Below are 14,698 nucleotides of genomic sequence, written 5' to 3' on the forward strand. Positions count from 1 at the left end.
TAGGCAGCTGGTGAGGGAATGTCAAATCTAGCCCGAACTACCATAATTCATGGTATAGGAGGTTACCTTGGGCCAGGCTGCTAGGAAAATTAGCAAACCCAAAGGCACATTGGAAGGTTGGGGGTAGGGGATGGCTCCCAAGTACCCTGCCTCACCCCCTCCAAGGGTGGGCTTCTTTAGAACTTGGATTTAGGGAGGAAGCTACCCTGTGGCCAAGAAGTTTAAATGCACTTCCATTTATTCCATTCACCCAACACGGGAGGACTAGAGCAAGAGAAAGGTGGGACGCAGAGCTGAGGGAAGCCGGGTCCTGCCCTTTGGTAGTTTTATTTATTAAATAAGTGATTTATTTGCTTGAATCACTTGAATGACGTCTCAGTGTCCTCATCTGTAACATGGAGGAAGTGATAATATCTACCACCCAGAGTTGTGGTGAGAATCAAATGAGATGTTAGTTATTGTTCGTGTGTGAAGGGGAGGGTGCTGACAGAGGCCCAGGAAATAGTTCTAGGGCTAAAGGAGGGAGACAACATCTGTAGCAGAGGATCAGGGAGGGGTTCCTGGGGGATGTGGCACTTGAGAATGGCCTTGACTAATGGACAGGATTTTAGAGAAGAGGACACACTCCAGGCCACGGGAACAACCTGTATAAGGACACATAGGAGGACGACCACTGTAGGACCGATTAGAGTTGGAGGAACCCTAAGTAGCTGTCCCCCTTTGTAGCCCATTCTCTAGCTCTGGGAATCTGGTGCTTCCCACCTCCCTGGGCTCACTGTCAGTGGCAAAAGATAAACCATAGACTAGACTAGACACACACTGGATACCTGGTGAAGAGGGCAATAGGGTCTGGGAAGAAGGAGCATGACTTTCAGCTGGAGCCATCCAGGAAGACTTCCTGGAAGAGTGAGCATTTGAGTGGAGCCCTGGAATTTGAAATACATCAACAGGAGGAGATTGGAGATGAACAATGCTATACAGGCCTCATGCCAATTCCCAGAATAAGGAGCGCAGATGAGTGGAAGGAAATGGATGGAACCACAGTATAGTATGTGGAAAGATGGAGGCAGGCCTTGAATGCCAGGCTAAATTCCACAGATGGGGAGTAAGTGCTATGGTCAAAGGCCAGCTTCAGGAAGATGAGTCTAGGACAGTGAAATGGAGGTGTTAAATCTGAGAAGTCAACCAGGGTCCCATCATCAACCAGATGTGAGGTTCAGATGATGAACATCCCAGGGACAAGAGGAGAGTATGCAAGGGGGAACCATGGTATTTGGAGGGGGAAATAGAGGAGTCCAAAATGGACTCCAAGGAGACCTCTCTAGTCCTTCCTTTCTGAATTGGTTTCCTCCTCTCCCATCAGCGTCAACTGACCCAGGAGGATGACTGAACCTTCTGGAAGACCCTAGCCCAAGAACCTTAGCGGGGTAAGGTCACAGAAAGCAGCTATCTGGGCCTTGAGACCTCGGCTCCAGGGTCTGGACGTTCTCCGCCCCACCCCCACCCCCAGCTGCGGGTCCCTCTCCTGGAATAGTCCGGAAGAGCTCTAGGCCTACAGAAGGGGTTACCGGCAATCAGGCCCATCCCCGAATTTAATGCACCCCAGAGCATTTTCCCTTTACTGTGCTCTTTCCCAGGTCTAATTGGATCTCTAAATTCTCGTGGCGCCGACAGGGTTAAAGCCAGCTCCTGTCACCGCCCCCGACCCCCCCCTCCCCACCTGCCCGCCGCCACGGCGAATGCCGGAGCCGGAAAGCGCGGGACAAGGGCTGCGGGGGGTGGAGGGGGGGTGCACCGCAGCAGCTGATTGACGGGCGGGGCGGTGATTGGCAGCTGCCGGGAAACGGGGTGCGGGGAAGGTGCTGCAGGGGTGGGCTCTGCCGGGCTCCCCACACCCCCAGCCTCAGCCCGGGGCAGGGTTCGTGCCCGCCGCCGGCTGGGCCGGGATCGCTCCTTCCGTGCCCCGAGCCGGCTGGCTGCGCGGGGAGGCGCCCTCCTCCTCCGGACCCCGCGGGCTGGCGGGTGTCTCTAAGGTGACACTCTGATGCGCGGCAGTGGCGGCGGCTGCAGGAGCGCGCTCGCCGCCCGGGCTCCGGCTCGGTTCGGGCTCGGGCTCCAGCCGTCAGGGGAGCGCCCCAGCGCGCACGACGCAGCACCCCGACACCTACCAAGGACCCCCGGGGGCGCGGGACGATCCCAGCCAGCCTTCCCCAGGCGCGTCGCCGGGCAAATCGCCGCTCCCGTCGTCTGAGCCTCGGCGTCGGGAGGGACGTGCGGGCCCCAGGGCTCCCCTCCCTCGCTCCCCGCCTCGCGTCCCCGGGCCCAGGAGGAAGGGAGACTGAACTTTAGCGGGCAAGCCCGAAAGGCCGCAGCAGCCGCGGGAAGAGGACGGCCGCGGGATGGCCGAGGGGCCGGGCGGCGCAGGGCCCCGCGGGGACGGGGCTGGCGGCGGCCGGGCAGCCGAGGAGGAGGTGGTGCGGCGCCGCTGCCGGCGGGGGGAGGAGGCCGAGGTCTCGCAGCTGTGGCCCGAGGGACCCCGGGGCATGGCCGCTATGCCCCCCGTGGAGGAGCGGTTCCGCCAGCTGCACCTACGCAAGCAGGTGTCCTACAGGTAAGGAGAATGGGGGCAGAGGGAAGCTCAAAGCTGGGGACCACCCCCCCTTCAGTCAACATTCTTTGAGGACCCGCCGCTTGCCTGGCGTTGCTCTAGGCCCTGGGGATTCAGAGATGACTACCAAGGGGTCTCTGCTATCCGTGTGCAAGGGGAAGGGGCGCTTCTGGGAGCCCCTCTCTCTATGAACTGCCCTATTCATCCGACATGGGGATTACTGATGCTAACTGAGTACCAGATACCGTACTAGGCGCCGAGGAGAGAAATGACCAAGACATCAAGCCTCTCTGCTGAGGAGAGCAGGGAGATGGCCCCTGGGCCCTTCTTCTGGGAGAAGAGGGACCCGGGTTCAGGCAATAGGCCCTGCGTGAACTTTCTCATGGGTTGACCATGTGCTAGGCACTGGCTTATAGAAGTGACTAAGGTGCTTCCCGACACCATGGCTGAGACTCTGCTGCCTAGAGATGAAGCAGGAATCTCCACCTGGACCTCTCTGCCCTGTGGGGCCCTCACTGGCATCCCCAGTGGTTCGGTGAACTTCTCACTTCCTTTGAATCTTCTGCCTGTGCAAGGTTCCCAGCCTCTGGGGTCCTGCCATCTCTGGCCAGGAAGTTTCCTGGAGGAATTGGCTGGACTGGGTCCCAGAGACCACACTTACGACTTAGAATGGAGTGAGGAAGGGCTGCCCCTCCAACAAGAGTGGGTGAGTTACTCAGAGGATAGGTATGAGGACTGGGTGGGGGCGGGGCAGGGGCAGCTCTCCCCTTCCTCTTCCTCTCCCAGACCACAGCCTCAACTTGGACTTGGCTGCCCCTCTAAATCCCGTAGACCAGAGTGACCTCCTCTGGAGGGTCCACAGAGACACTGAGGCATCTGCAGTCCTTGAAGCCATCGGCCCCGTTAGAGAGGACAGGTTTCCTGTCTGTTTACAACCTGGGGACTTGAGGTGCGTCTCACGCTGCCCGGCTTCTCTTTGGGGCTTCTGGGAGGGGGTTTCATGAAACTGGCCCAGCCCTGGGAGCCTGAAGGACTTAAATGGATTATGATAGTATCAGGCCTCCATCACTTGAGGGAGGATGGAAGAGAAGGGCAGAAAACTTCACCATCTTGAAGTGAGATACTCAGAATAAATACAAAGTAGGTTGGGTTCACGTGGGCTCTACCTTCACTTTCTGGGGTATGTAAGGAATCAGGGGGCTCCATTTCCAGTTCTTCCAGGACACAAGTTTGGGAGGAGGTTGTCATCTGTCCCCTGCCTTCTGGCTGCAGATAACAGAGCCCCTGAAAGTCCTCTGGGGGAGGAGAGAGGACCAGAGACTGACGGGCAATGGAACAGAGAATGTAGAATCCCGGAAGAAGTATGAGTCTGGGAGTCCAGAGGCCTGGCCTGTACCTCACTTCTGCCAGGGCCTGACTATATGTGTGTGAGTTGGACAATCTGTCTGTCTCTGAGCCTCATTTCTTCATCTATCACATAAGGGGATGACCCCAAGATTTTCCTTGACTGTGGAACAGGGACACACAGCATCTGAAGCTGGAAAGGAGGCCAGAATGGGGTTTAAGGCTTAGAGGATTGGAACCAGAGAACAATGAAAGGGCTGAGATGGGACGCGTGCGTGTGAGCACGCATGCGTGTGCCCCCCCCCCCAACCCCGAAGCAGTGGCAAGGGCTGGGATCTCCCCCAGGCTGGTTCCTAAGTGGACACCCCTCCTCAGCCCAAACTCGAGGCCTTAGTCACAAAAGACGCAGGGTGGCCCAGCTGTGCCTCCTTTCTAGCTGTGAAGGGATCAGGAGACCTCCACATCCCCTGTGTGAGGGCTACAGGAGACAGCGTGGGGGCGGGGTGGGGTCCAGCTGTCTCACCTGGAGAGATCATGCAAGGTAGCTCCTCAAACCCTGTAGTCAGGCCAGGAGCCCCATCTTAGGACCAGGGCAGCACAAGGCATTAAGGCAAGAGCTCCCTGGGGAAAGGGCAGAAGCAGCCCAGGAAAAGCACAGCCCTGGGCTTCTCAGGGCAACCCAGTGGAATGAGCTGGGTTTCAAGCTAAGCCCTACCGTGCGGCTGCAGTCCTGCATGGCCTGGTGACTGATGCCACCTTTCCTGGTACAGGTCTGGTGGAGGGGGGGTTGGGGGGGGCGGTGGTGGGAGGGGGCTGGTAAGCCTAAGACCCATGGTGGCCTTTTCACATCCTCCCCCTGCCACAGTTCCATGCTGCTCTGGCTCGCAGATAAACCTCCCACCCCGCTGTGAGGAGTTGCTAAGAAAAGCAATTGAAAGCCCTTCACAGAGAGAAAAGGCTTTTAGACAGAAATGCGGAGGCACAAAAATCCGAGGGCCGAGGGGTGGAAGCGGAAGCAGGATTGAGGCCGGGCTGTCTCTGACGTAAGTGAGGACGGGGGCTTTCAGCAGGACACTAAAAGCTTTTAGGGACATAATGGCTTCTGGGAAATAGGTTCCCACAGCCCCACTGTGGGCTGGATGCAGCCCTGGCAGGATGGAAAGATGGCAGGTATGGGCCAGTAGTGACTCTGGGTGGGCAAGGGAAGTGGGGAGAACTTCTCGTATCCACATCTGGGCTTGAGGACAGCTATCTCCCCTATACTTGAGAAAGTCCTGAATGCCCAGGGTTGGGCTCAGGAGATCGTTGGAGGGCAGCATCCAGCCTGGGAAAAGCCAGAGGGGTACCAAGGACATTGGGTTTGGTCTGAAAGGGTCAGAAGATGGGGAGCTGGGGCTTCTGGAGCTAAGCCCAGTGGTTACCACACCGCATCACCTGGGGATTATTTTTTTTTCCCCCCAAAACCCTTTCTGAAGTCCTATCCCTGGAGACCCAGCTATAGGAAGTCTGGGATTGGACCTGAGCATCTCAAAAGGTGATCTGGGTAGAGAAGCACGCTTTGAAACCTGTGAAGAAGCTGAAGGAGAGAGAAAAGATAACATGTGAGCTGAATCACTCCTGTGTGGCTGGCAGGGGGCTCCCCCAAGCTGGGCACTCCTGTGGCCTCAAAAGGACCCTGAAGGAGGACCAGCACCTCCATCTATAGTTCCGGCCCTGGGCCAGGTGCTGCATGAGACGGAAGAGTGGGACATGGTCCCTTCCCCTGCCAAAAGTAAGATTGGTACAGGGCCAAATAGTAAATATCTTGGACTTTGCAAGTCCCACAGTCTGCCATTGTGGCGCAGAAGTGGCCACAGACAATATGTAAATGAATGAGTGTGGCTGCATTCCAGTAAAACTTTATTTATAGACCCTGAACTTTAAATTTTATATCATTTCCACTGTCACAAATATTATTCTTTTGCTTTTTTTCCAACCATTTAAAATTATAAGAACCATTCTTAGCTCACAGCCATCCACAAACAGGCAGCAGGCCGGATATGGCCCATCAGCCACGGTTTACCCATCCCCAATCCAATGGGATGCGATGGGACAAACACAGGAAAGACGATGATGGTTGGCATTGAGAATCAACCTGGGCGTTCAGTGAAGTGGCACTCACATTCCCACCAAGAGAGGGCTTGCACACACACATGCTGTCTTTGGGGTCAGAGAGACCTGGGTGCTAATTCCTAGCTGATTGAGTCACTTTCCCCTCTGACCCTGTTTCCTCATGTGGGAAACAGGAACAGTAATACCCGCGCAGGAGAAGGGCTGGGAAGATTGAAGAAGATAAGATATGTAAAATTCCTGACTGGTAGCAAGGAGGAGACACAAGTTAGGAGATCTTTGGCCCTCTAGAGCTGGACCTCCGGGGAGGGGGCGGGGTAGGGGGGTGGGAGAGGGTGTCCAGGAAGACCCCTGAGGGAAGTCAGCCCTGAGGGATGGATTAGAAGACCTGGGAGTGGCAGCGTTGAATGGAGACTAAGCAAGAGCTGAGCACGATTCACGATTCACGTCCCAGGCCGCAGCTCTCCCCCGACCCCCTCCACCCCCAGAGAGGGGCTGGGAGGAGGGGAGCGACTGGGGGCGCCAACGGGCAGGGAAGGGTGCCCCTCCTGTGGGCACGGGGCTGCAGGGACACAGCTCCTCAAGGGAGGGGCACCTGATCCAACTCTCCCTGCTGCTATTTACCAGAAGCTAAAAATAACCCAAGAGTGACAGGGAGATGGGGCCGATTTGTAATTTAAATAGCAACAGGATAAAGCAAGGAGCTGCAAGAGATCACATTCTGTCCTGAATTAAAAATGCAAAAACCGGGGGCAGAGAGCTGAGCTGGAGCTGGAGGAGGGGTCTGCTGCCAAAGGAAGCTGGAAGCTGGGGGGTGTCTATCTATTTTCCTTCCTTTGGGAAGGGCAGGGACCAGGCCCAGCCTGGAGATCCTTCCTCCCCTCAGGGACCCGAGGTTCTTGCTGACTAGGGAGTCAAAGGCCATGGAGGGCAGTGCCCAAAGGTGGGGCCAAGAGCAGTGCAGGGATTGGGATCCCAAAGCGGGGCTTCTCCAACCCTATTGTGGCACACAGTGCTTGGGACATGCCCTCCCTCCTGCCCCAGTAGCTCATGTCCCCACCCCGGCACCAGAGGGACACAAGCCATTTGGGCATTTCGGAAGGAAGCTGGGAGGACCAGTTTGAAAGGGTGATTGTCCGGCGTGCTGCCGAAAATCCCGGGCCAAGCATCGAGAAGCCTGGCTTGGAGTCTCATTTTTGCTTCAATTGGTACAATTTCAGAGCAGAGCATTCAGAGGCGCCTGAAGGGTCTAGATCCCAAGGGCAAGGGTTGGAACAGGCTGGGGAAGACTTCTCTTCAAGGATATACGAAGTGGCTAGGGAAAGCATTAGGATGAGATTTGGCTTCTGCTAAGTTTGACTGTGCTTGACCAGTGCTCTTGACCTACAGATGGATGCCGAGGGAAGGCTAGGCAGTGTTCATAGAGTACGTGGGGATTCAAGGTCTCCTGGGCGGTTCACTTCAAAGCCCTTTTTACTCTGTCAGGTTTCCAAGGGCCTGGACTTTATCTTTAAGGATCTTTTCTTTTGGCTCTAAATATACCTTTCTCTAGGAGGGGTAATAAGACAGGAGGCATGAGGACTGAAAGGTGGCTTCTGCAACTACAGTGTATGACCTGGTAGATGAGGGTAGGAGGCTCGGATGGCAGGGGCTTGCCTACAGCCCGGGTGGGAGGGAACGCCTTTGGGCAGATCCAGCGGGCCCAGAGTAATGAAAGAACCACCCAGGCTCCTCTCACCTCCTGCCTGAGGGCCTGGGGACCTGGGAGGTGCCCAGGGACAGTTTCCAAGAAAGATCGTGGTTTGAGGGACTGCCCTTGAACTTCCAGTGCTATCCTCACAGTGGGGGAGGATCCCAGCTCCCCACTCCCGATTTCTTCCTGCACATGGCTTTCATGAGGCTGCCCAGAAGGAGCCTAATCAAATTTCCATCTGTCACTAGCCAGGGGCACCTGCAGCCCTACTCAGGTACATCTGTCTCCTCTGTGGGGGCAGAGGCGTCGCACCTGGGCAGAGGCCAGCGATCGGCAAGTGCTGTTGGGGTTTGGATGGCTCCCAAGGGCTTCAGCAGGTGCCTAGTGGCTGAGGAGGGACTTAGAGTCAAAAAGTTCCCCAGGTCACACCACAGACCCTCGTGCAAGCCAGAAGCCAGTCTCCCTCCTTCTGCTCTCAGTCTGTTGGGTACCTTTATTCAGCATTTCTCCACTTCCATGGGAAGTTACTGAGCTCATACTATGCGCTCAGTGCGGAGTTAAGAGCAGCGCAGGGGTCAAGAATTTTGTAAGGAGACAAAAAACTGATGTGTATCAAAGGTCTCCTGATCTAGGAATATTTTGGGGGACAGAAGTAAATGTCAGAGATAAATCAGTGGAGTGAGAATGCTGGCTCTAGGACAACCTTCGAGACTTCGGTATTTATAAAATATTTTCGTACAAATGAATAAGGAAAATCCTGGAGGCTGGGAAGGAGAGCCAAATGAATCAGGACAGAGAGATTTCAGAAATCATCTGGTCCAACCCAGAGATGTTAAGGGACGTGCCCAGAGTCTCACAGCGAAGGGCTGGAGTTCGAACCCATAGATTCTGCATCTGGGCCTCTTTTCACTTTCCCGCTTTTGTTTCTTGGGCCTGGGTTTGGAAGGATGGAGAACTTGACTGGTCAAGCCTCACGGGCAGACAGGCCAAGGAGAACATCACAGACGGAAGGGATTGGCACGGGTGAGGGTGGCATGTTAAGGCAAGTGTGGAAAAAAAAGAGAAGCGATGTTTATTGAGCACCTACTGTGAGGCAGACACGGGCATGGTGTGAGCTGAGAGAAAATCTCCACAGGGAAAGCCTGGACAAAGAGGCAAAAAAAAAAAAAAAAAAAGAAAGAAAGAAAGACACTGGGAACCAGAGCATAAGGAGCCTTGAAGGTCAGGCCAAGGAGGCTGGCTGGGCTGGTTTTGAGAGCAGAGGCTGTCCAGATCGTGGGTTGAGCATTTCGTGCCCTGGTACATTTCTTTTCCCCAGCTCCCTCTTGCTCATCCAGGCCACTGAAAGTAGAACACCTTACCCTCTGGGGCCTCAACAAAGCCCAGAATAATTTTCTTACCCAGATTCCTCTTCCTGTGTGTATCTGGGTGCATTCTGAGGGGTCCCCAGCTCCCCAGTGCTGGCACATGTCGTCCTAGGAACGGTAAAGGGCGTCCTCCCCAGCACCGTGCACCTGTCCCTTCCAACCTTGTTCTCCCAACTCCACCTGGAAATTACTGGCTGCTTAGAGGAGCACAAGCCCAGGGGGATCCTGGTCCCACAGTCAGGACTGCTCTGCCTCTCAGAGCCTCCAGCCTGTCTGGTTTCCCCTTCACGAGTCACATTTCCTGCTCTCTGTTGCTCCAGGGCTGCCAGAAGTCTCAGACTAAAAACAAGCCCAGCCCCATTTCCTCTGTTTAACTGCTCAAGCTCCTTGCAGAATCCCTGGGAGAGGCATAAACGGCCCTGCAACAGTCGCCTTCTAAAAGAGGCCTTGGCCTGGCTGGCAGAGTCTCTGATGGGCTGCAGCACACAGGACCTGCCCAGAGAAATTCAGAGACGGAGGGAGAGCCGCAGAAAGGGGAGTGCCGAGCCTCGGAGTCATCACCATGCTATGTCTCAACCCCAGAGAGGCCAGGGATGTCTTATTGAAGGATACAGACTCTGGGGTGAGGTTCTTAATTCTACGGCTTACCACCTGGGTGACCTTGGAAAAGGAGCTTAGTAGTTTTGGGCCTCAGTTTCCCCATCTGTAAAAGGAGGAAAATAATAGGATAGGGTCATTGTAAGGATTCCAAAGCTTCTGGCACAGAACTCTTCCAAGAAATATTAGCCATTGTTTTATCACTACTGGGTGTTAATTATTCATGACATAGCATGATTTATTAAACAAATATTTATTGAGAAATATTATGTCATGAAGGACACAAAGGTGACTATAGCACCAGATGGAGGTTTCCAAGGGCTTGGATGGCATCGTGTGCATTCCTGTGTCTGCAAGTTCTGTAGTGTAAATGTTTATTGAACTGAACTGACACCATTTCTGTCCTCGAGAAATTTACAGCTTTTCTGGGGTAACAAACACATACAAAGCTCAAGAACTAATTACAGAGCAATGTGGTTTAAAGAATGCTTGAGGAAGGGACGGTTTCCCTCCCAGAACCAACCCTGACAATAAAGAGTAAGTGTATGCCTTACTATTTATTTACCAAATCTCCACAAAGGCCTCAAAGTCCAGCAGGCCTTTTTGCTATTTTTCAGACACATCGAGTATTTTCCTTACTCAGGGCCTCTGCCGCATCTGTTCCTTCTACCTAGAATGCTGTTCTCCCAAATAGTCATGTCATTTGCTCTCTTGATTCATTTAGGTCTGTTCTCAAATGTCACCTCCTCAGAGGAGCCTTCCCTGATCTCCTACCCAAGTAGGAGACCAAACTCTTTCCTCCTCATCAAACTCTTTCCCCTTCATTTTGGCTTCATTTTTCTCTATAGCACTTGCGACATTATTTCATATATTATTTGTCTCCTAGGTGTCTTCCCCATTAGAATCTGAGCTGTGTGAGGTTGGAGCTCTTGTTCCTCGCTCATTATTACATGGTCTGATACAGTGCTTGATGCACAGAAGGCACTGAATAAATATTAACTGAACGGTTTCATTTGTAAACCCTTTTACCTCTTATTTAATCCTCACTAAACTCCATGAGCCCCATTATTACTATCACGCTCCCTTCCATTTTACAGATAAGAAAACTGAGGCTCAGAAAAGCTCCCTGACATAGGTTCATCAGTCTGTCTGTTTACATCCTACCTTATTGGGTTGAAGATGACTCAGAGAAGTAACCCTCTCTGACCTGATCCAGTAAGTGGCAGAAACAGGACAGGAGCCCACATCTTCTGGCTCTGTTCTGGTTACTCCTTCCACTCCGCCGCTGTCCCACGAGCCTGGCCCTGCGTTATATGGTGTGATGCTCACAGAGGTGTGAAGGAGAGAGAGGAGTGTGGGGGCTGTCCACTGCCCGCCCGTTTACCCTCATAGTTGTGATGAAGCGGAAGATCATAGCAGGACCAAGAGGGGAAGAGCACAGATAGTCTGAATGGAGAGGAAGGCTGGACTGAAGCTTGAGGTTCAGATTCCAGCCCAGGCAAGCCTGGTGGCTGACGGGCAGCCTCTGACTCGGGCTGTCTCCTGGCTGCTGGGCTGGGCTTGTCCTCACCTGCCTCCAGCCCTCCCATGCAGCTCCTCTTCCCAGCCAGCCTCCTGCCCCAGCCAGCGGAAGGCGCCTGCGAGGCCTTGGTCCTCTTCTGGGGCGGCCGGCAGGCCGGCCGGCCTCTTGCAGGGCCCCCCGGTCAGGAAGTGCCGAAAGAGGAAGAGAGTCGCCGGGCAGGATGAGCGTACTGGGGGCTGGTCACAGTACCGGGGGAGGCTGCGATGAGGCCACAGCTCTGGGCCCCGCGGAGGCGCTGGGGACAGAAGAAGGGGAAAAGCCAGGGGCACTGAGGCAGATGTGGCGCTACCGCTCCTGGGACGTGCCACAGATCCCAGTCGAGGCCCCCCGGACACAGTAGGTACTCGAGGTGGCCCAGGAATGGGCACCGGGACCTCTGGCCCTCTCTGAATCCTCTTTTCTCTGGGTTGGGGGTGGTGGAGAACGTGAGCTTGCCCACCTGTAGTCCAGCAGCTCTGCAGAGGCTCAGAAAAGGGCAAAGGGGCTCTTGACAGGGTGAGGGGATTTCTGATGTTTGAGTTGTTGGGGGACCGTGTGCTGGAGGCTGGGTTGTTGAGGGAGCTAACAGCAGAGGGGCTGGGAAGAAGAGCCTCCCGCGGGGAGTGTGGTTTTGGGCATTGTAAAGCTGTGTAAGCAAACTCAGTGGGGTCTCCAGCTGCCTCTCTGGTCTCCTCCCTCGGAGCTTGGTGTCAGAACCATTGGGAAACTTCCTCAGAGGGACCCGTGCACCCCAGAAGGACAGCGTCAGGCCCACTTGGGGATTTCAGTGCCCTCCTCCTGGTCCCCCCCGGGCACGTCTGCTAGCTGGAAGGCTGTGCCGACCTCCCAGGTCAGACCTTCTCCAGGCCCACAGGAATCTTGAAGGACGCTGGGAGAAAGTTCTGAGCTTCTGGGTACCGGCTATTTCTCAAAACCACAGGCATGCCCATAGGTCACAGCCCTGAGCATTGGTTATATGTGGCTGGGTAAGGCTGGAAAATGGGCTGCCACGAAGCCCATTGGAGAGGGTGAAAGTGAAGGTGACACAGGATGTGGCTTTGCAGAGAGGAGAGCTAACAGGAACAGCGGGCAACTGATGTGGGCATCAGGGTGGCAGAGTTTGGGAGGAAGAGGACCATGTTCTCCAGGTTCCTGGCCTCTGTTGGTCAGCCCTGCAGGGGCTGTCAGAAGCTGCCCAGCTGCTGGTTCCCAGCACGTGTCCTGGCTGTGCCACCCCCAGGGGACTCCTCTGGTTCCAACTGCGTTCCTCATCTCTAGAGGGTGATGACCTCTGCTGCCTGTGGGGCTGTATGTGTGTGTGTGTGTGTGTGTGTGCGCGCATCCTTGAGGCATGTTTCTGGGTGGATGGTACGTGTACAAGAGGGACGTGGCCACCATAACTGTTCTCCTGGGGTGGCGGGGGGGGGGGGATCCTGTGAGCAGGAGAAAGATGTGTATGTTCCCTGTGGGTGTCTATCTTGGTGAATGAGAGTGTGGTCCTTCTGTGTGCATCTGTATGAGTGTGTAAGAGGCATGCCGGTGACTCCCATAGTGTAAGAGATGGAGAGGATTTATTGTATATTGTTGTGGGAAAACAACGATTGTGTTAGGCGTGTCCAAAAGGGTTGGAAACAACTGTGAACAGCTGAGGAGATGAATTTGTATGAGAACCGTGTATGTTCTCTGTTGGCGTGTGCTAGGGTCACTAAGTGACTTTGGTCCTGGTATGTATATGTCTGAGTGTGATGCCGGGGTGAGACGTGTTCTTAGTTTAAGTAATGAGTGAGCAGAAGTGTGTGTGAGAGGCGTGTGTGTTCTGCGTGTACGGGGAACACTGTATGACTTATGTTCCTGGGGGTGTGATTTGGGAGAGCCAAGGGGGTAAGGGCGGAGACTGTTTGAGTGGTTGTGAGCAGGCACGGGGTGTGCAAGAGAGTTATCAGCACCGGTGTGACTGGGGCAGAGTGGTGGTGACAGCTGCTCTGTCAGGGGTTCACTCGTGAGCGTGTAGGTTGTTCAGGGCGGGGCTGAGAGGAGGAAAAGATCGTGTGTGCCTGGGTGTGCTCATTGCCCGCGTGTGAGACCCCAGGAAATACTGTGGGATCCAGGGGCACCAGCCTAGGGGTGGGGAGGCGGGACCTCCAGAGCCCCGCCCCTCCCGGGCTCCGCCCTCTCCTGGCCGCCGAGGCGGGTGGCGGCGCGGCCGGCGGCCGGCAGAGGGCGCCGCGAGCCGGTGCCGCCGCGCAGCCGAGGGGGCGTGCTCGGCGGCGGGCAGGCAGCGGCCCGGCCAGCTATGCGGGGTCCTGCGGCCGCGGCTGGCGGCACTTCCTGGAGCGGCGGCGGCCGCTTCCCGGGCACCTGGGCGTGGGGCGCGGGGGCGCGCGGCGCGGGGCGGGTGGAGCGAGGGCGCGCCATGGTCGCGGCAGGCGGCGCGGAGCCGGCGTGCTAAGCCCCGGCCGCCGGCCCGGCATGGGCGTCTCCCGCGGGCCCGCCGCCGGCCGGGGCTAGGGCCGGATGGAGCCGCGGGACGGCAGCCCCGAGGCCCGGAGCAGCGACTCGGAGTCGGCCTCCGCCTCGTCCAGTGGCTCCGAGCACGACGCGGGTCCCGAGCCGGACAAGGCGCCGCGCCGCCTCAACAAGCGGCGCTTCCCCGGGCTGCGTCTCTTCGGGCACAGGTGAGCGCGGCGGCAGCGGGGTGGGCACCGCGGCACCGGTCGGACACCGCGCGGGGCTCCAGGAGGAGCCGTCTCCGGACTGACAGCGAGGGGAGGTCTCCGCCCGGCGCCGGCCGGATGGGCTGAGTTGGCTTGGCTCCGCGTCGGGGTCAGCTCCTAGAGTCCCGGCACTGGCACCGGGTGGGAGTCATTCGCTGACACCCGCGGCTTAGCGCGCCTCCTCTGTGGTACCAAGGCAGGGTCCGCTTCCAACTTGCCTGCGGGGTAGGACCAGCAGGTAGGGTCCCCCCTGACTGGCCGCTCGCCCGTTCTGGGCATTGAGAGAACAGGGCCTCCTCTGAGCCCCCTGGCAGCAGTGAGGTGGGGAAGGTGTCACGGCCGCCCCCAACCCCTGCGCCTCGGTGGGGCCGTTTGCCTACCGCCACTGCTCGGCATCTGCAGAACATGGCCTCTGTTGATACCGGCTGTCCCAGAACACTGGCAACTGAGCTAATTGCTCATCACTGTAAGCCTCTCCTTGAGGTTGGGGGTGCTTGGCCACCTGTTCTATATTGCTCTTAATTAGTGGGGAGACCCTACCCTCTACCTTTGCCAGGCGGTAGGCATTGCTCTCCCTACCCCCATCCCGCTCTTGCTGGGTGAAGGATGGGGTGGGCAGCAGTCTGAAATCTGCGCTGTGGCTCTTCAGGCTCCGTGCTGCCTCCTCCTCCTCCGGCACACCAAATGCCACTGTCTTATGCCTGG

At 56.3% G+C, this 14,698-nt stretch overlaps 1 protein-coding gene across 4 annotated transcripts in view; it reads left to right on the forward strand.

The window, feature by feature from the left end:
* The first annotated feature begins 2,037 nt into the window (after positions 1-2,037).
* Positions 2,038-14,698, forward strand: part of DGKZ (diacylglycerol kinase zeta) — a 41,871-nt gene continuing 29,210 nt past the window's right edge. For 2 of the 4 annotated variants that reach the window (XM_032356466.1, XM_032356467.1), the window contains exon 1: positions 13,606-13,954. In XM_032356466.1, coding sequence (XP_032212357.1) covers positions 13,794-13,954 — 161 coding nt within the window. In that variant the 5' untranslated portion in view covers positions 13,606-13,793. Of the gene's footprint in view, positions 2,612-11,445; positions 11,637-13,605; positions 13,955-14,698 lie in introns of those variants that run through there. The other 2 variants (XM_032356465.1, XM_032356468.1) reach the window with 2 other exon arrangements.

Source organism: Mustela erminea, chromosome 9, assembly GCF_009829155.1.
Source record: "Mustela erminea isolate mMusErm1 chromosome 9, mMusErm1.Pri, whole genome shotgun sequence".
NCBI classification, from domain to species: Eukaryota; Metazoa; Chordata; class Mammalia; order Carnivora; family Mustelidae; genus Mustela; species Mustela erminea.